The 24,101-nt window shown below is 35.6% G+C and overlaps 1 protein-coding gene across 1 annotated transcript in view; it reads left to right on the top strand.

Annotated features, from left to right (window-relative positions):
* The window catches only part of SPATA17 (spermatogenesis associated 17), a 167,778-nt gene extending 144,026 nt beyond the window's left edge, over positions 1 to 23,752 (top strand). The window contains exon 10 of the mRNA XM_021698447.1: positions 23,670 to 23,752. Coding sequence (XP_021554122.1) covers positions 23,670 to 23,750 — 81 coding nt within the window. The 3' untranslated portion in view covers positions 23,751 to 23,752. The remainder of the gene's footprint in view (positions 1 to 23,669) is intronic.
* The last annotated feature ends 349 nt before the right edge of the window (positions 23,753 to 24,101 follow it).

Here is a 24,101-nt window from a genome sequence, read left to right as displayed (position 1 = left end):
ATATATATATATATATATATATATATATATATATATATATATATATACCACATCTTCTTTATCCATTCATCTGTTGATGGACATCTTGGCTCTTTCCATAGTTTGTTAACCCAATCTTCTATTCCTGGCATAAACTCAATTGATCTTGAAATGTGACCATTTTTATGTGTCACCACATTCAATTTGCTAATACTTTAATTTTTTTACACTTACGTTTGTGAAATAGATTTATCTCTCCTTTGTTTCCCTTATACAGTCTTTGTCAGATTTTAGTGTCAAGGTTTTGCTGGCCTCATAAACATATTTGGGTAGTGTTCCCTCTATATCTATTTTTGGAAGAATTTGTATAAAATTGTGTTATTTCTTCCATAAATACTTGGGAGAATTTACTAGTGAGCCCACTGGGTTTGGGGATGTTCTTTCTGGGTAGGTTTTTATTTATTCAATGCTTATAATTTATATAGGACTATTCACATTTCTATTTTTTTGTCTACTGGGTTGTGTTTTTTTCAGTTTGACCTATTATTCTAAATTTTTGTGTTTCCTGGCAAAGACTTTTCTTTTTTTTTTAAGATTTTATTTATTTATTTGACAGAGAGGGACACAGCGAGAGAGGGACCACAAGTAGGGGGAGTGGGGGAGGGAGAAGCAGGCTTCCCGCGGAGCAGGGAGCCCAATGCGGGGCTCGATCCCAGGACTCTGGGACCATGACCTGAGCCGAAGGCAGACGCTTAACGACTGAGCCACCCGGGCGCCCCTGGCAAAGACTTTTCATGATCTCCTTTATTATATACTTAATGCCTGTGGTGTATGTAGTGATGATACCTGTTTTATTCATGATATTGATAAATGTTTTATTATCTTGCTACGACTTTTCAGTTTCATCAGTCAATTCATAAAACTAACTTTTGACTATTGATTTTCTCAGTTGAGTGGTTATTTTCTACTTATTAATATATACTCTTTACTTTTTTCTTCCTTCACCTTTATTGGGTTTAATTTGTTGTTCTTTTTTGTTACTTCTTGAGATAGATAATTAAATAATTGATTTTCAATCTCTGTTTCTAATATGTGTATATAAGGCTATAAGTTTCAAAACATGGATTTAGTGACATTCCATAAGGTTTCATCATAAATCTTAAAATGTTTCTGTTTTAAATCATGTTTTGTTTAGAAGTATATTACTGGATTTTCTAATATTTGGAGAGTCCCAAGTTATATTTTTATTAGTTTACTAGTTCCAATTCTTCTGTGGTCAAAGAACAAATTCTGTGATTTTAATCTCGTTAAATTTATTGAGAGTTGATTTATGGCCCAGGATCTGGTCATTTTGGTAAATGTTCCAAGTACATTAAAAAAGAATATATTTTCTGCAGTTTTAGGTTACAATATTTACCAATATCTTGAAATTTGTTAATAGTATTCCAATCTTCTATTTTGTTCAAGATTTATTAATATTATTGATTCTTCTCCTGAGATACTAAAATGAATCATTTCTTTGATGCATAGGATATACATGAAGGCTTTATTTAAAGGAGGGCATGGAGAGTACATTTTCTGAGGCCTTGAATATCTATAGCAGAGAGTTCATTGTCTCTCCATATCGGTTTTCCCCTTCTATACTAGGGGGTCAGCAAACTCTCTTAAAGGGCCAGATAATAAATATTTTAGGACTTCAGGGCCATATGGCCTATGTTAACCTAGTCAAGTAGGCCATTATACCACCAAAGCAGTCACAGACAATACATAAAAGAATGGGCATGACTGTGTTCCAGTGAAACTTCATTTACAAATTAGGCAGTTGGCTGGCTTGGGCCCGTGGGCCATAGAAATCTACTGGATTTCTATTCCAGTAGAACCTGGGTACCTGGCTGCCTGAAATAAAAACTGCATTTATCAGCCACCTTTTAAAGCTAGGTATAGTCCTGTGGCTATGTGCTGTAAAATGGAATGTAAGCAAAACTGTGGGTTCAACTCCCAAGAATTATTTATCAGAATTTTTCCCTACATAAATACGTCTTATGGTGTGAAGGACAGTTAAAAGCAGAACTCTCATTAAAAGAACTGTACAAGCTAGTAAGTTAGTCTGACGCAGGGCCATAGATGCTGGTAAAAGACATAAGCCTCTAGGTCAGAGACTATTCCTCAGAGCAAAAGCAGTAGGAGTTTAGTTGTACCAGTTCCCTTCAAATCTCACAAGGGGATACAGAGAGTCAGGGAGGGCCTGCATTTGCAGATGTGTCTTAGGAGGAGAGCTCTGAATCCCTGAATATAGGAAATTCACCATGTTTGTAGGAAGCAGTAAGCAAGCCAGCTCTGCCCAGAGGAAGACCAGGTGCTTTGCAGGACTGTGTGATACATACTGTGCGGCGTTACATCACTTCTCAGGATTGCCAGTTGTGTAAACAATACTGAGAAATTACCCTTATTCCAAGTAAAAGAATGATCAAGACTTTGTGATTTTGACACACTCAGCAAGATATGTAGGAACTCAAGAGCCCCATGGTGGACAGCCTCCCATGGTGTTTCTAAAGAAAAATGAACATCATTCTTCTCATTTCTTCCTTCTGGATGTCTAGAATGGGGGATTTCATAGCTAGAGATTGATTGACATCTTTAATCATTGTAATCCTTGGATCAATGCAGGCCACAAAAGGTAGAGCAATAATGTAAAAGAATCCTGGGTCCTTTACCCTGTAAGTATCACACCAACCATGGACTTTTGTGTAAAAGAGAAATAGACTTCTTTCTTAAATCACCATTAATTTGGGCTTTCTATCAGTTGCAGCTGATTCTAATCCCAATTAATACAATATCTAAGAGTACCTTTCTGCTCTTTTCAAATGTAAGTGACAACTGGAGTGTGTATAAAGTACTGGGCTCAAAACCTTTTCCTCTTAACTTTATAGATACTACTTTGTGACTTTCTACCAATTACTGTTAGGAAAGAAATATTTCAGCTGACTGATTTTATATGTGTGTGTTGGGGTGCTGTGCTGCTTTTTTGAATTATTTTCTTTATTCTAAAATATAACCTTTACCATCCATTCAACTTTGAATAGCCAATTGTTGCCTCTACAGGGAATTTTAATTCTGCTACTGTGATCTTAGTTTATTTACTTATTTCACCAAATATCTCTGACCTTGTTTTTATGGGCTCTGTTTTATAGAATCCATATTTTTAGGAGTTGATTAAAGTTGGCAAATACTCTCTAACACTTACATTTTCTTCAGGTTCCTGAAAATGATAACTTTCAGATGCCTGCTGTCATGTCTTTAACGTGTGAATTGGTTTTTCGTCCATGGGCCTGTATAATTTTTTCCCTCCTATCCTCCTATCTGAAGAGCACTAGACACATTCACTGTTTACCAACACAGAGAGCCTATGAATTTGGGTCTTCTATCTCTTTAGATCAAGGCCTCTTTCCAGGCTCCAGTTCGAAGGCAACCCAGTTCACTTGCCCTCATTTTGTAGTTCTTCAGCACTGATAATTGGTGGAAGAGATGAAAACTTATACTTCTAACCTGGTCCTGCCTCTTACTTGCAACTCTTCTGTGCCTAGCACAAGGGCCTTGCATGCACTGAGTCTATGTCGAACCTCTGTAGAGCCCAGCCCACAGCTTGGTTTCTGTAGTGCAGCAAGTTTATGTTTTCCACTTATTACCCTGAATCTCTTGGAGAGAGAGAATTTTTTTTTTTTTTTGAAAAAAAATGACCCCCAAAGAAATCCAACTTTAAAACTTGTGATTAGGTCATAGGTAAGGAGGAGATCCAGAATAATTTACTTAGATTGAGAATTAGATCTCTTATTTGAAAGCTTCAAAAAACTTACTGGTATAACTGAGAGCCAGATTGTTTGTTGGAGATAATTCTTTGATGACTTTTTCAGTTCCACCCATGAAGACATAGACATTACTAGTTGTTTGATATACGCCCCCCCACCACATCCTTAGCCAGTTCTTTTATGTGTTATTGATGATGGAGATGGACAAGAGTTTTCTTAGAGCTCTAAATATAAGATTTCATAGAGAGGAAATTCCTCCTCGAGCTAATTAGCTAACCCCCACAATGGATAAGAACTTTATCGAACATTGTGAGGTTAATATCCATTAAATCACATTAACAGTTTTTTTGAAAATTTGGATAAGCTCTAACCTTAGTTGTAGAGCAAACAAAACCAGTTGAAATATTCTACCATTAATTTCCAGGCTCTTGGAAACTAATGGGTTTCTAGAAATAGCATTAATGATGACTAACACCTACATCATGATCTATATTAGCTAAACATCTGTCCACATGAGAAATATATACAAGTGTTATGCATTAATATCCTAAACTACATTGCTAAATAATGTTTGCATAAAATAAATCTACAACTCATAATTATTTCAGTCTACTGTATTTATATTATGTTCATGATAAAGCAGAGTTTTAACGTAGCTTTTCAATATAAAATAATTCTTAAACTTTTCCTTTCTTAAGTGAATATATACATGTCAAAATTTTACTGAATAAAGTGAAGAACATTCTGGTTCTTATTTGTTAAAAAGACCCTATGAATTACCTCTGGAAGATTTTGATTTGTTTGGAATGCTTTTAACCTATCAAGCTTAAATTCAGGGCTGTTTTCTTTTTCTTTTTTTTTTTTTAAGATTTTATTTATTTATTTGACAGAGAGAGAGAGAACAAGTAGGCAGAGAGGCAGGCAGAGGGAACTGGAGAAGCAGACTCCCCGCCGAGCAGGGAGCCCGATGCGGTGCTCGATCCCAGGACCCTGGGATCATGACCCGAGCCGAAGGCAGCGGCTTAACCGACTGAGCCACCCAGGTGCCCCCAGAGCTGTTTTCTACAAATAATTCATATTGACCTTCAGGTTGCTGATGGCTACAAGATGTTTTAATACTGCTGTAAACTATTTAGCCTGCTCACCTCAGTGCCAAATCTGAACTACTTACAACTTAATGTTATATATGCTTGCTACTTGTTTTATTTTTTTATATTGAATCTACTTTATATTTCTTATAAAAAAGGGTCTTATTATATAGAATAATAATTTAAGCTAATTATACAAGTGGTTAACCTACTTAACAGTTCAAAATTTGTCAAGTTTATAAATATCAACTTCATATCATTTATTTACTAAGAATATAACTTATATTAGCGGTTTAGTTTCAAAAGTGCAATTTAAAAAAAGATATCAACTGGTCAGTAGTTATTGTATATTGACCACAGTGAGACATATTTATTTTTTACTTTGTTTCTGATAAGTTCTTATTTGCAGAACAGAAGAGATATAAGTCAATACATACACAGTTGAATTTAACTTTATTCAAAAGAATTTTTCTCCCATATTATGTGACCATGCTAACCATAGAGTTTCAAGAGGCTGTAATTATTTAAATTGTTCCATTTTTATATCCTCTCAATCTTTAAATAATTTTTGTATTACTCAAAAATAATAATGAAATAATGTATTAAATATTGAGATTAAATTTTTATATGTATCATAAGTTCTTGAATTTGACAGCCTTTTATTTTTAAAGTTTAAGTGAATTACAAGTTATATATAAATGTTCTGCAATAAATTGTGCTTTGAATGGCAACAGCAAATAAACATTCCTTAGTATTTTGAATATCAAAGTATTTTACCTACACATGTTTTTAGTTCAGACTCAGTAAAGTTCAAGGGCATCCAAGTATGAAATAGCTTGTGAGGAAATTCACATTGCTTTCTTAATTTGATTTAGTTGGAGAAAAGGACACTAGTTCAGAAAATAGAACATTGTCTTTAATAATTTTGGTTTAAATATAGACATTAAGTATTGTACATAGACTAGTACATGTATATATATAATTTTCCAAAAGTTTATGAAAGGAGTTGGCATTATAAAATACATTAATTCCCATTGACTGTCTTCTCTGTATCATAATATTATATAGACTTGCTTATGGGAAGCATTGTTAAAAATAGTCGGAAAGGGAATATGGCCTTTAAAAATAGCATATGGAAAACCATACATTTAGGTATTTAGGATAAATGTAACTGGGTATTTTATATAAATGATTTTAAAAATAGGACATCAGTTACTGAGAAGAATGTAGTTGACAAATAATCCAAGTAGAAAGGAAATTTAATTCTAAGAATAGTAAACTTTTTGATGCACTAAAATTATTTACTTTGTTTATATCAAAGTAAAACATGTACATAGTAAAAATAAAGTAAATATGTTCAAAGACTTAGAATGTAAAGTGGCATAGTCGTGACCCATTCCTCCCCCTTCCTTCATGTCCAATCCTCCTTTCCAGAAATCAACATTTTCAATTCTTTTATATTCTACCTAAAGAATATGCTCTCTCTTAATTTATCAGTTTTAGATGTTAGCTATTGACTTTCAGCTATGGAAGATATGAATTTAGCTCTTTTATGACATCCTCTCTGTGTTTTCTTGAAGTAATTCTAAGTCGAGTCAACAAATATTCAGCCTTTCTGTATTGGGTTTTTTTTTTTTTTTTAAACTGTGAAAGATTGTTTCTTACTAAGCCATGAAGTGTTCTATGATGATATTTCTTTCTTGTATAACTTTTTATACAAGAAAGTATAATTTCTTTCCTGGAATTAATAATTGCATTTATCCCCATTTGCTTGATTTTCTTCACACTTCTTGTCAAGTTTCCCTGTACTCTGTAAGAGGCTTTCAGTATAATTATTATCTCTGAAAATTCCATCCCACATGTAATTGATACTGATCAGATCTAGAATTTTAAGTTCAAAGTTATTTCTACTCTGTTTTAAGCCACTGGTATCTGTCATTTTGTTTGGGGGTAATTTTCTTCCATTATTTCCTAATTCTTTTCTTGTTTTCTGAGATTCTGGAGTTTCTATAGTAAGAGATCAAATTCTCTACATTGATCCTCAAGTTGTTGTTGTTTTATGTTTTTTTGGGTTTTGTTTTTTTTTTTTTTTTGGTTTTTTAAATCTTCTTTCTCCTAGTTCCATTTCATTGTCCCTTTGTTTTACTTCCTTGGAGCATTCCTTAGTGTTAAATTCCAGTTTTTCTATCAGGTTGTTTTTTTCTGCTTCTGTATTATTAATTCAGTAAAGCTCTTTCTTATTTTTAATTTTTTTAAATAACAACCTATACTTGCTTAATGGATGCAATGTATATGCAATATATATTTTAATGTCTCTTAGAATATTTTAGATTTTAATGATACTTTGTTCTGCTTCATAGTCATCTAATTTTTTTTTTTTTTTTTTTGCTTATTTATAACTGTCTCTTGTCTTTTAGGTTGGAGGTTTTTCTCAAACATCTGTTAATCTTGGGCTGTTCATTATTAAAAATGAGACACTAAAATGCTAGTTGAACTCATTATGTCCCTGAGTAAGGCTTATTTGATAGCTTTCACCTCAAAGGTAACTTTCTATAGAGGGGCCACTACTCATAGCCATTCAGTTTCGCAACAAAATTCCCTAATCTGCCAAATGTGCTAGTGTCCTGGGAGTTGGGAATGGAGCTGGGGTATGAACAGTATGGTGTTCTCACCATTCAGTATGAAGACTTTCACTTAATTAGTGCCTTAACCCTCAATGTCTACTATGCCTAATGTCTCCAGTTTTTGTTTTTGTTTTATTTCCCCTCAGAAAACAGACTCCCTAACCCTGGGAGAGAAAAGCAGGGAAGTTCCTGGGGGACACTTGGGAAGGGAGCTTAGAACTGTTCCTCACAGAGACTTTCAGCCAAACCCTGTGCCTCACTTTTGGCTTCTGAGATATCTGAAGGTTCCAAAATCCAGATATGGGTTTTGGAAGGAAGAATAGGATGGAATTTCATTTGTATCCAGACATAAAGGTATGTCTGTTTTCTGTTCCTTTTAGGGCTGGTACCACTCCTCATCTGTTTCTGAACATGGGGTCACTGCCATCTCCCAGTTTCATTGAAGATGCAGTTTTGCAGATGTTTGTAATCCTCCATGTTTGGGGGCAGATTTCTAAGAGGATAAGATAGGGCAAGAAATTTATTGCTCTGCCATCTTAAAACTGGAAGTCTTCTAAATGAGTAATTTTGAAGTACAGGTCTATAAAAGCTTTTGAAATAATAGTGTTATTTCCCAAAACAGAACACCCAGAACATTTTATTCATACCAGTAGGTTTTCATTTTAAAGTATACTTGAACGTGATAGATGGAGGATATGAACACAGAAGGCTGGATTCTGCCCCCAGGAACCTTATCATCTAGTGGGGGACATGAAACGTGTAGGAATTACTGTTATGCCAACCAGAAAACATAATAAGGGCAGTGAGAGTGAGAAGGGTATAATTATGCACCATAGGCATGCAGGGAGATCTAACTTACATCTGGAGAGAGAAGGATTTCCAGGAGGAGGTAGCCTTTTTGCATGGAACTTAATGTTTGGGTAGAATTTACACCTAGTGAGAGCTTAATAAATATTTTCTGAATATGATACTGTTCAACTTTGGTGGTTTGACATTTTTCTTTCTACTTCTGTTAATGGTAAATATTCTTTTCTTCAGCCTGGTATAGCAACTGCAATCAGTTTCACTTATTCTTGTCTTAGTTTTCCTGAGAGGAATTAACAAAAGTGTTTTTGTAGAGAAAATGTACCATTCAATGACAGTTATTGATATAGCCTATAATTACAAAAAAAAAAAAATCCTTCCTGTGAGAATTCCATTATATTAATGATGCGTGCATATTATTAAGAATTATAAACATTGAGTAATAAAGCTTCAAGTTCACATGTTCCCAGATGTTATTTTGGGGCTTCTAGATTAGCAGTTTTTCAAAAACATAACAGTAATTAGAAATCTTTCATAATTTCTCTCAGAAACAGCACTTGATTTTAATTCTTTCATTTAAAAAAACTTGTAAGAAAAAAAGTGTCAGAACTATTGACATTTTTATAGCTTGACAAAAATTAAACATAATTAAAATGAAATATTTGTTGCACAAATTAAACAGTAATTAATATGTTTTCTGCCAGTGCTTGAAGGGTAAGATGAAAATGATGTTGTTAGTAGACTCCCTGCTGCGAGACTAATTTCTTGATTTTTATACCACACGTTATCACAGACATTCTCACAGTAAAAGAGTAAACCAACAAATAAAAAAACACCGTTTGATGAAAATGGTATACAGGAGGAGATAGACTGGCTTTTATGAAGGCAAAAATCCTATGACTAGTTGATTCCAAGGGTAAGATTTGTACTTTTAAAGCCATTAAAATAAGTAGAAAATTGCCCTTCACTTTAGTTACCTATGCCTTTTAAATTAGCCAGTTTATTGTTTAGGGGGTGTTTGCATTTTCAGCAGGTAATTAGAAAAGGAACAAGATATGTTATGCAGAGGCCTCCCCTCCAGCTAACCAAGAAACAATAATAAATCCCATCACAAAAACTTAGATGTGAACGCTTTCAAGGAAAGTGGAGGAAGACGCATCTTTACTTCTTTTGTAGGGGGTTCACTTTTTATCATTGGAGCCCACAATCAAAAAAAAAAAACAAAAAAAAAAACCTAACCTTGACTAAAGTTAGTTATTGCTATTAAAAAAAAAAAAATTCTGCAGTTGCCACTTATCCAGATAATGCATCAAGTATTATTTCTATGTGAATATTTTTCTGGCTAATTACATTTTGACATTAGACACCATTTATGGTTGAATGAAAGAAAGAAGTAGCCATTAATAGTCTTCTTTATTCCCCCAAATGCCTCTCTTGGGCCGTGCTACCTTAAGGAATGCCAGTGCACCAGTGGGAATTAGAAGCTATGGGCTAGGGCCCAGCTCTGGCTGACTGGTGCACACCTACCCCTTCCTGGGGAGCCGGAAAGGTGTCAATGCATGTTGCATGAGGACAGCATTAGCCTTGGCAGTGCCCATTGAAGATGTGATGAGTGGAGCTCTGTTCATAGACGACAAGGCCACAGGGCCCCTTTCACACTGCCTACAGAGAAGAGGGAATGAACGAGATAGGTTAGGCAGAGGCCTCCACTCCAGCTAACCAAGAAATACTAATAAATCCCATCACAAAAACTTGCTTGATGCTTACCAACATTAGGCACTGCTAGTGCCAAATGCACAAACAGGTGTCAGACATCAGGAAATTTTGCCCTCCAAAAGTCTTAGGGCAGATAAATCGATCTTTTTAGGATAGCTTGTGGATTTGGGTTACTTGAAATGACACTAATGTTGTAGTGACAAATTTGGTGGTTGCAGTGATGCTTTTAGTTTGCATGGTTACATTCTCATCTCCTTCATGTTCATTCTCAAATGTCATCGGAGAGCAGGCTTTCCTGACCACGTGATTTGAAATTGCAGGCCCTTACCTCGGCCCTTCTCCCTCCCCTGTTTCATTTTCCTTCGTAGTGATGGGGAAGAACTGTCTCACTGAGTTGAAGAATGAATCTTGTGGATAACGGAGATCGAGTAAAGTGATAGAAGTTTATTAAGTGAAGATACAGAAAAAGCTCTCAAGAGCGAGAGGGGTCCAGACAGGGTTGCCAATGAGGGCCTTTAGGGTTGGTCTTTTATAGGAAGCTAACCAGGGAACTTAAATCCTTTTAACATTTCTACTGATAATCACCATTGAGCAAGGACTAGTGATAACACCTTCAATGGCTTACTTCCTTTTTAGGGTCTGGTTATTCCTTGTTGGTCTTAGGTGATTATCATAAAAAAAGACACCCACCCCACACCCCTAGGGCAGGGTGGTCCAGTTTGTTCCCTTTTCTCTGGTTTTGCCACACCTCCACATTTTTGGGATTTCTGAGCCTGATGACATAGCCCCCTATCTTATCTCTCCCTACCTAGCCTTGCCTGCCCCTTACTCAATAGCACTTATTATCTGACTGATTTATTTGCTTATTGTCTGTCTGTAGTTACTAGAAATTTAAGTTTCATGAAGATAGGAATTTTTGCCTGACTGATTCATTGTTGTATCCTCATAGCCTAGAGTAGTGCTTGGCCTAAGTAGTCATTTAACACTTTTTTTTTTTTTGAAAGAAAGGAAGAAAGAAAGAAAGAGTGAAACCAATTATTTAAAAGGAGCAGAAAGAAATTAAATAAATATGATAACTCCTGGTGATAATATGAAAATTTAGGTTTAGTAGAGGGTTATGAGAATTCTGTTCATTGAAAGCTTCATTTATACTTTATTTTAATCTCAGAGAAATTATACTGAAATGAAAACCTCTTCATAAAACTAAAACTAAAATGTCAGGGGACACCTGGGTGGCTTGGTTGGGCATCTGCCTTCAGCTCAGGTCATGATCCCAGGGTCCTGGGATCGAGTCCCACATCAGGCTCCTTGCTCAGCAGGGAGCATGCTTCTCCCTCTCCCTCTCCCTGCTGCTCCCCCTGCTTGTGCTTGCTGTCTCTTTCTCTGTCTGGCAAATAAATAAAATCTTAAAAAAAAAAAAAAACTAAAATGTTAGATTATAATTGATATACAGTTAGTAGTCACAAAAAGTTATTTGCAACACATTCTGTAAAGAATAGTAAACAGTACTGTGAATCCCTTAGTTCATATTTTTATTCGTGTTCTCGTTCATTCATTTTTTTCATTCAGCATAGTTTGTGCCCTAAGAGGCATGGTAGCTGTAGTATTCTATAGAATATACAAGTCCACACAACAGTGAGTGCATCATGATAGAGCTTGACTGTGGAGTAGGCATAGGGTGGATTCTCATATTTGAGCTGGTCATGATCTGTAAGGTCAGCATGAACACTGTGTCAGCAAATACAGAACCACTGCTCCTAAGGGGAGTATAGGGTTAGGTTCCTGAGAGCCTGTGGTCCACATTTTTATCAACTAACCAATACATAACATTGTTTTATGTGTGTTTCTGTTTAAATTCATTAAATATATATTGTTGATTCATTAACATCTAACCCCTGGCTAACAGCACTGTAACTGCTGCCTGAAAGCAGATTATCTAACAAACATCTTTTCTCCTCAAGGAACATAGTAGCCTTCTTGCATCTAGGAACACTAGACAGCAATCCGGCTCTGTGCTTGGGGTCCATTTTAAACAGTGAAATCACCCAGCAACAAGCACAAAAAGATGAAAAAGGTAGTACTAAAATTAGAACACAAAGGGACACTTGTTTACAGCGTAAGAGCTGAAATTACAAAGCAGGCCTCAGCTGCGATGTGTACATCAGGTGACTCAGCTTTTTTGCTACTCTGCTTAATATCTGTGAATGAGTATGAAAGCACTGTGGGTATTGATTTGGAGGTTACAAATGAATTTTACTAAATTTGCAAATAAGGAATCTGAATAGTGAGGATCAATGTTTAGTGTTCTTATAAAGAAGATCATTGAACACATTGCTCTGGGTATTTACTGGTGAATCTGGGCATTATCATCTTTGCAAAACAGAGTCACAATGAGAAATCCTGTATTTCCATTCAATCATGATTTATTGAGTCCTGATGGGTCAGGCACTGTAATGGCTGGTAATATAACATAGAAGACAAATACACCCTCCTGTTCATTTGCCGTAGAGCTCATAGATGAGTATCAGTTATCACTTTTTCTCTACTTTATTGTCTCCTTTTCTTCTCCTTCTCTTCCTCCTCTTTCTTCCTCTTCTCTCCTTCCTCTTCTTCTTCTTCTCCTTCTTCTCCTTCTCCTCCTTCTCTTTCCCCTTCTCCTTCTCCTTCTTCTCTCTCACTCTGACTCTCTCTCCTTCTCCCTGCCCTCCTGATTTCTGTCTCTCCCCCAAATACTTTTAGACTCAGATTACTGAAGGTACTGAGGGAGCTGGGCTGGAAAATGGAACATTTCAGAGTGTGTAGCAGACTTTAGGAGGACCCTCTTGATGATGGAGAACCGGGCACACAGTTTCCATCTCCTCTTAGCTTCTCGAGTGACAGGGTTGAATGAGAGGATAAGGAGGTGCTATTCCAGAAGGCTCACACTTTGAGCAGATTTGTGGTTTCCCCAAGGCCATGTCTGTTTATTATCATTCAGTCATTCCCTCAGCCATGTAATATTTACCAAGCCCCTACCATACACTGTGCTAAACCTTGGGAATACAATTGTGAAAATAGTGTGGCCAGTCTTTTAGTAGTTATTTCCCCTCTTGAGAATTGTCTTAAAGTACCAAATTACCTAAAGGCATTCAGTTTCTTTCCTGCTAAGAAACACGCAGTATTTAAGAATGTCACAATCCTGGTTTCAGTTGTTATTCTCCACTCTAAGTGGTTTTCTTTCTTTCTTTTTTTTTTTTTTTTAAGATTTATTTATTTGAGAGAGAGAGTGAGTGCATGGGGGTGGGGCGCAGGGGGCGTGCGGTTCGCAGAGGGAGAGGGAGAGAGAATCCCAATCCATGCAGAACACAGAGCCGACACGGGGCTTGATCTCACAACCCTGAAATCAGGACCTGAGCTGAAACCAAGAGTCTGACATTCAGCCAACTGCACCGCCAGGCTCCCCTGTAAGTGGTTTTCCTTAAGCCATTTCGATATTCTCTCTGAACACTTTTGCAGCCCGTTTTCCAGTACACTAACCATAGGCAAGCCCGAACTTTCCCTTTAATGCTAGGTTCATATAGCATTCCCCTCTATTTAAAATGGACTCTCTTTCTATATGAAAATAATGTTCCTGGAACCTCTTACCCTGATATCATTAGCTTTGTTACCAAACCAACTAAAAGGCTACAGATCATTCTAACTACAACATTGTATCTAGTTGGATGTTCCATTTTAGTGACTTTTATTTAGATGACATTTTTACTGTTTTTAGTTGAAATTAAATAGATAAGGCCACATTTTATATGTATAAATATATTTCTATATCTAGATCTATTCCTTCTGATGTATCTTTATATCCTATATCTCTTTGATTGTGGCCATAATACATATACACCATAATGCAATGAACTGGTCAAACAAGAAACTCCATTATTTATCCTTCACTTTTACATATCTGGCTTGCCATTTCCCACCTGTGCATTTATAACCAAGGCTATAAAGATGGAGGAGGAGTATCTGTTATCACTTTTTCTCTACTTTATTGTCTCCTTTTCTTCTCTTCCTCCTCTTTCTTCCTCGTCTCTCCTTCCTCTTCTTCTTCTTCTTCTTCTCCTCCTTCTCTTTCCCCTTCTCCTTCTAATAAAAGAAAACAGATAAAACTATTAAAACTATAGCAGATAAATCTGTTAAGAAGAAAGATATATAAAAATGGAAAAAGATTCAATAGAAACTCAAATATATAATATTAGATTTCAGATGTACCCACATTAAAATAAAAGTAGGAATGTGTATACCAAAGTCAAATATAAATGACCTTTGAATAAGTAGCTATTTAGGATTATTCATTCACAACTATTCCTTCTGCCCTCCCACCCCCATCTAAGGGTATCTAAGAATTTCTTAGTTTGGAAATAGCTAACACTTATGAAGTCCTTGCTATATGCCAGGCACTGTTTTAAATGCTTTATGTGTATGAACTCATAATCATTGTAACAATCCTATGAGTAAAGTGTTATTATTTTCGTGTTATTTCATCTTTTTCAAATGAAAAAACAAGAATTGCAGAGGTTAAATTAGTTGTCCAGGATCACAGAACTCTTAAGAATAAAGCTGGATTTCAAACCCAGGCAGCTTGGCTCCAAAGCAATACTACTTCAGAATAGAAGTCGTAAGTAAGTTTTCAAACCACTCTGGTAAATACCATCAATGACATGCTAAGCATAATGTAATATGCAGATGAACTTGGTTTCCTTTCCACGTTCAGACTGACGATGCATCATGAACTCGGTATCAGCTAAAAATGGTTTCTTTGGGAAAATACACAAATGGTTAATTGAAAGAGTAACATGATAAATCCTAAAGCTGTGGGATTGAGAAGAACACAAATAGAGAACACTAGGATGTTTTCCCGAAAACACAGAGTGAACAGGGAGAAGACACTAACTCCTACAACCTTTAACCATATTCTTTTGTCAAAACTATAGAACTGCTCATGCCTTCAGAGCATCTTCCACATGTAATGAGAGCACAGTTTGATTGTACGGGAATAATGCCAGGCTGTCTTTTAAACCTGCCTATGAACTCTCGTTTGAAGACTATAGAAAATGCCAAGTGCAAACTAGACTTAACTGTGATCTCATTCAGAAAGTATTTTCAGTGAAAATAGTATTTAGTATTCAGCTAAAAGTTCTTGCCACACGCTCTCTCTCTTTTTTTTTTTTTTTTAAGTTCTAAGAGAAAAATCTTTGCAATGCTTTAGAGCTATTTTTTGAATATTTTTTAAATAAATTTAAGCTGAACAGTATGTGCGTAACCTTTGATTTCTGTCTTGTCCTTCCAATCTTGGAGGTTTTGTTTGCTGTAGTGTTATTGGCCCTGTCCTGCTTACCAACATTGAAGCTGGTTGTTTAAGTATTCAGTTGTGAGTATCTGGTGAAAAACCTTAAATAACTAGATAAACAACCCAGCTGCCAACCTAAAGTAATCTTACACTTAGTGGGTGAGTGGCCCAGGAAATTTGCTCTTTGTCATTTTGACTTGGGTTTGAAAATGGACCTGGGCTGCATTCCAGCTCAAAGAGCCGTTCACTTCCAAAGACTCCTAAATTGTCCCAAGGAGCTCATTTTAGCAGTGGATTATTTGTGTTTGGCTGGGCATCCTAATAGCAAAAGCTGTCTGCTTTGGCAAGCAAAGGCTATGGCAGGATTTAGAATTACTGTCCCTAGTGTTTTTCTTGATGAGGTTATTTTTTCAGAAAAGCAATTCCCCACCCCCCATTTAAAAAGTGACACTGCGTGAGTGTTGTGCAGGTGGTTTTCTTGAGCTCATAAAGAGCTTCCCATGGCAGGGTGGCCTGTTTTATGTATCAGAGGCAAATTTTAAACAAATGAGAACCAGCACCAGATTTTCTCCAAAACCAAAGCTGTCTTAATGGCATATTCATCTTTTCCTATACCAGAGGTAACAGTTACTGGTTAGCGAGGGCCAAGTAAGAATCTGGGGTTTTAAATGAAAAAAAAAGAATGATAAAGAATTTACGAAAATTTTTCTTTTAGGGGATAGAAAGTGTAGGTATTTGAAGAGTCAATGCCTGTTTATCTACACAACTGTAAATGCCTATTGTCTGACTTCCACTCGCCTGTGAGGTCCCCTGGGAAGACACAACTAAGTTTTGGTCACCATCAGTTGGAAGCTGACTAGCACAGGACCTACACACTGTAGATGTTCAGACATTAGTGGAAGGCACAGTGAGACTATAACGCAGGATTAAGTCACGCTTCATTCGTTGTATTAGAGGAGTCCAAAATTAAGTACACAAGAAGATCCACAGGAATGAAGGAAGAACATGTTAGAATTTCTATTTATATTGAGTTTTACCTCATTTGTATACCTGTTTAACATGTCATTTTGCTATCACAGTATTATACATGTAAAATTTAAAACAAATAACTAGACATATATTAAGAGTGCTTGCTCAAAATATCTTCACTGATGGGGGTTATGATCAAAATCTTTTGAGTCCCGCTTCACTTCGTTACTGCTCCATAATTTGTCTCTCATGGGTGCCAGTGGAATTTATTTAATTTGATTTTTAAAGAACACAATAGGTAGAATATGAATAGACTTCCTGGTTAATCTTTACAACAACCCTGTGAGACAAATATCTCCATTTTATAGAAGATGAAACAATGAGTTAGGAAGTGCTTCCTGTGCTATTATTTTCTGGAATAATTTAAACAGAATTGGTATCATTTCTTCCATATTTGGTAGAATTCATTAGTGAAATCATCTGGGCCTGTTTGGGAAGATTAACAATTATTGGTTCAATTTTTTGAATAGATATAGGCCTATTCAGGTTATCTATTTCTCCTTGTGTGAATTTTAGTAGGTTGTATCTTTCAAGGAATTGGTCTATTTCACCTAAGTTATCAAATTTATGATCATAGAGTTGTTCATAATATTCCTTTATCGTCCTTTTAATATCTGCGGGATCAGTAATGATGGTCCATTTCTGATCTCTGGTATTAGTAATTTGTGTCTTCCCTCTTTTTTCTTAGCCTGGCTAGCTGTTTATCAATTTTACTGATCTTTTCAAAGAACTGGCTTTTGGTTTTGTTGATTTTCTTTATTGAATTCCTGTATTCAATTTCACTGATTTCTGCTCTGATTTTATTTTCTTCTGCTTATTTCAGATTTGATTTATTCTTTCTCCAGTTTCCTAAAGTGAAAATTTAAATTAGTGGTTTCTGCTATATGCATTCAATGCTATAAATTTCCCTCTAGGCACTCCTTTTGCTGCATCCCACAAATTTTGATAAGTCGTATTTTAATTTTCATTTAGTTAGAAATATTTTCTTATTTTTCTTGATGCTTCCTCTTTGACCCAAGTGTATCTAGAGGTATTTTGTTTAACCTCCAAATATTTGGGGATTTTTCAACTACCTTTCTGTTACTGATTTCTAGTTTAACTCCATTGTGATCTAAGAGTATACTTTGTATGATGTTTATTCTTTTGAATTTGTTGAGGTGTATTTTATGGCCCCGAATGTGTTCTGTCTTGGTGAATGTTCCATGTGAGCTTGAGAAGAATGTGTCGGCTATTGTTGTCTATAAATGTCAGAGTTGATTGATAGCTGTTCTTTTCAACTGTATACTTACTGATTTCCTGCCTGCTGGATCTGTCAGTTACTTAGAAAGGGATGTTGAGATCTCTAACTACTACAGTGACTTTTTCTCATTGCAGTTCTATCAGTTTTGCTTCATGTATTTTGATGCTCTGTAGCTAGGCACATACACATTGAGGATTGTTATGTCTTCTTTGAGAATTGACCCCTTTATTGTGAAATACCCATCTTTATCCCTGCTAATTTATTTACTCTGAAGTCTGTTTTGTCTGAAATTAATATAGTTACTCCAGCATTCTTTTAGTTAATGTTAGCATGGTATATCTTCTCCATCCCTTTACTTTTAATCTGCTTATATTTTTATTTTTATTTAAAGCAGGTGTCATGGAGCCAGCATATAATTGAATCTTGTTGTCCACAGTCTTTGCCTCTTCTCATGTATTGAGACTTCTCACATTTAAAGTGATTGTTAATATAGTCAGATTAATTTTTTTTAAAGATTTTATTTATTTGACAGAGAGACACACAGTGAGAGAGGGAACACAAGCAGGGGGAGTGGGAGAGGGAGAAGCAGGCTTCCCGCAGAGCAGGGAGCCCAATGTGGGGCTCGATCTGAGGACCCTGGGATCATTACCTTAGACGAAGGCAGATGCTTAACGACTGAGCCACCCAGGCACCCCAATATAGTTGGATTAATATCTACTCTACTTGTAGCTGTTTTCCATCAATTATGTTGTTCTCTGTTGGTCTTTTCTTTCTGTTTTGTTTTTGCTTTCCACTCTTTCAGGCTTCTCTAGTTTTATTCAGCATTTTATATGATTCCATTTTCTCTCCTCTCTTGGCATATCAGTTATACTTCTTTAAAAAAATTTTGTGTGTTTTTGCTCTGCAGTTTGGAATATACATATGACTCATCGAAGTCCACTTTCAAATAACACTGTACTGCTTCGTAGGTAGTTCGACTACCTTATAACAGATTATTCACAACTCTCCCATCCCTTAAAACATTGCAGTCATTCATTTACCTCATCCATAAGCTGTAGTCACTGATTATGTTTTATTATGTATATTGTACATATTATGTATTTATTATGTATTATATATGTATAATATTATTTTGAAGAAAATGGTTATCTGAAAGGTAATTAAGAAAAATGAAAATAAAAGGTTTTATTTTACCTTCATTTATTTCTTCTCTAATGCTCCTCATTTCTAACCTATTTTGTTTTCCTTCTCTCTGATAACTTAAACGTTTTCTTTCTTTAGAAAAGAAATTGCATTTCTTGCATAGTAGGGCTACCTGTGACATTTCTTCATTTGTTATCAAAATATTTGTTTGTCTGCAAGTCTTTGTTTCTCCTTTACTTTTGAAGGATAATTTCTCTGGATACAGAATGGTAGGTTGGTGATTATTTTCTTTTAACACTTTCTTACTCCATTCTCACTTGCATGGTTTCTGCAGAGAAGTCCAATGTAATTCTTATCCTTGTCCCTCTATCTGGAAGGTGGGTTTTTTCCCCTTTGCCTTTTTTCAATATTTTTTTCTTCATATGGTTTTCTGCAGTTTGAATATGACATGCTTGGGTGTAAATTTTTGATGTTCTCTGAGCTTTCTGAATCTGGTTTCATGTCTGTCATTAATTTAGGAAAAAACTTCTAATATTCTGTTCCTTTTTTATGTCTTCTCCTTCTGATATTCCCAGTATGCCTAAGTTATACCTAGTGTGATTGTCTAACAGTTCTTGCATATCTATTCCATATCTTGCATATGCTAGTCCATCTTTTTCATTCTCTTTTCTTTTTGAATTTCAGCTTTGGAAGTTTCTCCTGACATATCTTCAAGCTCTCTGATTTTTTCTTCAGCCGTGTCGTTTCCTTCTGAATCCATCAAAGCCATTCTTTATTTCTCTTATAGTGTTTTTTATTTGTAGTATTTACTTGGGTTCTTTTTTAGTTTTCATCTCTCTGCTTACATTACCCATGTGTTCTTGCAAGTTGTCCACTTTTTTACATTAGCACCTTTAGCATATTAATCATAGTTGAATCCCCGGTCTGATAATTCCAAAATTTCTGCGTATCGGAGTCTGTTTCTGATGTCTGACTTGCCTCTTCAGATTTGAGTTTTTTGGGGTTTGTGGTGGTGGTTGTTGTTTGCCTTTTAGCATGAATTGTAATTTTTTGTTGGACACTAAACATGATATATCAAGTGGAAAAAACTGAAGTACCTAGGCCTTTAGTGTGAGCTTTTATGTTTTCTACCAAGGAATTAGGCTGTTCCCTGTTGACTATAGCTGTGGTGTCAGAGCTAAAATTTTCTTTAGTGTCCTTTTTCTTCTCTCCCTTGTTTTCTTTGAGTGTCCCTAGAGACTCTTAAATGGGGTCTCAGGCTTGCTGTTATTTTGGCTGTGATCTCCTGTTATTACACAGGAGCCTAATGATGTGGTGGTAAATTGTGGGGAGGGGAAATGTTCCATAGTCTTCTGATTAGGTCTCAGTCTTTTAGTGAGCCTTATTTCTCTTCCCTCAAATCGGTCAGGCTTTGTGATTCCCCCAGGCTGGTAAAATAGTTTCACTGAGGACACGCCTTATTAAGAAGAACAGAGAGCTCTGGGAATATTCCCAAATGGCTACTTTTTCCCTCCCTCTGCGGGAAGTAAGAGTGAGCTTCACAGTGAGAACCTGGTAGGCCTCCTACTAGTAAAACTCAGGATAGCATGGGAGCCCCTCTGTGATGGGGCCCCTCAGAGTTCTTAACTCTCAACGGGCCCACACTGAGCCACCAGCAATTTGTCAATTATAGTTGAAGGTATTCCTATGAGATTGTCTTCAGTGCACTTCTCTTCCTGAGCTTCTGCTCCCAGGAAGTTGTGATCCTCACTATCTGCCTATCTCTCCCATTTTCAGAGCAGAAGTTTGCCCTGTGGCCTCGGTTTTCTGATGGATCTAAGAAGAGTTGATTTGAAATCTGTTCAGCTTTTACCTGTTGTGCTGATGGGAGTGATGACTTCCAAACTCTTTACATATTGAACTGGACACTAGAGTCCAGATGAGTAAACAAATTCAGGTAGATTAAATACCTCAACCAAGCTGAAAACACTAGTAAGTGGTAGTCCAGGGATTCCCACCTGGTTCTGGGTAGACTAGACCTTGGAGTAGGGCCCAGCACATGTTTGACAAATGAATCAATGGCCCCAAGGCCAGGCCAGAGCCCTTTCCACTATATCATACTACCATTGTCAAAAGTACAGTGATTAGATGGCGTCTAGGGTTCAGAGAATAAAGAAAATAACCAAACGAAAACTTCCCTCAATAAAAAAAATAAAAGAATGGAACATTCTTAAGGGTATTAGTGAAGGAAACAAAAAATTACTTACATAACAAGGGAAAGAATTACTATAAAGTAAGCCTAATCAGCACTAGAATACTTTGGTCAAATGTGGACAACTAACTGAGATGTTAGAGGGAAAGAAAGCTCAGACTACCCCATTTCCATTTTTATCAGTTTAGTAAACTGCTTCTAGACAGGTGTTCAGAATATGAAAGTGGTTTACAAGACAGATGCAAAGGGGATTTGGAAAGTGAGGCCTTTGGAGGAAGAGCACTCTGTGTCTAGAGAAGAAGAAGCTGGGGGTCCGTTGAATAGGCCTCCAAGCATATGAAGAGCAGGCCCACCTCTACCATTTACAGAGCACAAGGCCAGAACAATGGAAGCCACGCATCATATGATAGATTGAAAAGTTACAGATCAGGTTAACTATTAAATAAATATGTTCTGTCATTTACCATAATAAAAATACTTTTATAACAACATCAAGAACTACATGTAAAATTAAGACTGAAAGTTGGCAAGATATCAAAGACAACAGAATTTACTAATTGTTCCCATGACTGGGTTACCTGTTGGTGGGTCTATAATGTTTGGTTGAGTAATAAAATAAAGACACACATAAATTATGCATAATATGTATTCCATATAATTTATTTTCTTGCATTTATTTCAGCAGAATCATTGATTATATTTTTATTTTTTAAGTTTTTATTTAATTATATTTTTAGAATCAAGATTTTGATTTATTACATTATCAATAATGATATAAGCTGGATTTTAAAAGAAAATATAAATCTAAAGCATATACAGTTTGAATACATTTTTAGCAAGTGTAAATTAATGTAAAAAACAAATTTAAACTTATTTACATGTCTTAAAAATGAGTTATTTTATTCAGAATTATCTATTATGTCAAAATGAGGAATAAATATAATTAATAAATGTCAAAAGTTTAAACTAAGATCATTTAGATAAAAATTAACCTTTTCATTTACTTTTTTGAAATTTAAATTGTGTGTATTTATAAAATTAAAACTATTCACAGTTCTAGGTTTCTGAGTTCATCAAGTGCCTACATAAAAAATCACTACCATGCTTCACGCATATGCCTAAACGTCATACATTCAAATTTAAGAGTAATTTGAATTATTTACTATTGCAAAATATTCCTGCTATGTCAAGGACAACTCTCGTAAATATGGTATCAATTCCTGAGTACCTCTAGAATCACAATTTGGACTAAAAAGAAAGCAAAAGTATGGATGTTCGGAGCCACAGAAAAATAATCCTTCATCATATGAAGTTCTATTGCACTTATGCTATCCAAGAGGAAGGATTTTATTCAAATTAATTAAATTAGTTTTTTTATCTAAGCATCTTTGTCACTCAAATTCTTTTCATCCTTGAAAGCAGTGACTCTTACAGCGTAACTGTCCTTCATGTCACTTGGGCTTAGTCACTTTTATTTCACTAACATAGAGCAACAGATGTGAGCTTCTCCCTGGGGCCTGAACAGCGTCAGTCATAAAAGCAGGTATTTAGGGTTAAGAGCGCTGCTGGGCCAGAGTAGAGAGCCGGCGGCAGAGACACTTGTGTGTTCTTCAATACATTTATGTTTTGCGTGTTTGTAATGTACAAACTCTCTAAAAGAGGTGGGCTCAGGGTGGAGGTCCTGCTTTCCAAGGTTTTCTTAAAGGGAAAAAAACAAAAACTGTCCCAAATCATCTCCATTATGGATAGGCCTCCCATAGGAGGAGACACATATGCTTTTATCTAGTCTGACCATTTATTTACAGTATTCACTGTTGATTTAGTACTTTACTTCTTTAATTTATTTGCCTTTTTACCATGCATGGAGAGCATTCATTTCTGTCCTCAATCAAATGTGGCTTCTCTGGCTACTGAGTAAAAGAATGCTTTTGCCCTCTAAACTTCTGTAGCATTTCTTTGAATCAACACTGTAGTACTTAGCACAGTATATCACCTTTCCCATTTCATTCATTCAGTCAACAAATCTTTATTTTTTACAAAACAAAGTACCTACTCCTATGAAGCTTATATGTTCATGTGGGACACAAAATAAATAGACATGTAATATCAAGGAGTGGTAATTAAGAAGATAGAGGCCAGTTGAGGTGATAGAAAGTTTCAGGAGTGCTATTTTGTATATACAGGTAGTCTAGGAGGGCCTCTTTGAACAGAGATGTCATAAAAGGAGGGAATGAGCCATGAAAATAACTGGAGATAGGGCTGTCTAGGTGGAAGCATCTATAAGTATAAAGACTGAGAGGAAATGTGTCCAGTAAACAGAAGTGTTACTAAAGAACGGTAAATGAGGGGAAATGCAGAGGCAAATAAGCCACATCAGAGAAGGACCCAAAAGCACAACTATGCGGGGACCTTATAGGTCAAGGTAAAAAATACAGATTTGTGAGTTCCTTGAAGACAGGTAAGTGCGCCTGGTCTTTGCATTCTCAGAGGTTTTTAATAGTACCACCCATAGCTATGGCAAGCCATGTGTCTAAGGAAGCTTCGGTATGTCTGGCTTTCAACTGATAAAAATTAACTGCCAATTTTGTCTTATTTGAGGATATGATGGGAAATTTGAAGTGAGGTTAAATATCTGTCTATAAGTTTAATATGATATAAGTTATAAAATAATAATAACAATACAAAGTCAGTAAGATCTCTGTGGTAATCTTTGATCTTTTTCTTCCCAGGATTTCCAAACTGTATTACCATCATTTGATCTCTTCTCAAAGTATGGAAAATTATATTCAAAAGCTGGACAAATTATCTAAAGGTATGCATTTTTGCTAAGAAGTACTTCAAAAAGTATATTAAAAACATTTTAAAAAATCAAATGAGATTGACTTTAACTCTCAAGCATTTTTAAAACCATGATATAATATTTATATATAATAAAACTCCATTTTTCATTCTAATTTAATGGTTTTTAACATTCGAAAATCATGGATTTTATTTTTCAAAGCTCTTCTCCAAAACAGACTCAAAATACATTAAGAAATAGGATTGACGAAAATCTGAAGTAGTCTTTTTTTAAGTTAATTAATACAATAAAAGTTTTACATAGTGCAATGAAAAAATATTGGTAGTGTCCAAAAGCTAAAAGAGTTTAAAATACTGTTTTC

Source organism: Neomonachus schauinslandi, chromosome 6 (assembly GCF_002201575.2).
Source record: "Neomonachus schauinslandi chromosome 6, ASM220157v2, whole genome shotgun sequence".
In the NCBI taxonomy this organism is placed as follows: Eukaryota; Metazoa; Chordata; class Mammalia; order Carnivora; family Phocidae; genus Neomonachus; species Neomonachus schauinslandi.
This window is presented reverse-complemented; position numbering and strand designations above follow the sequence as displayed.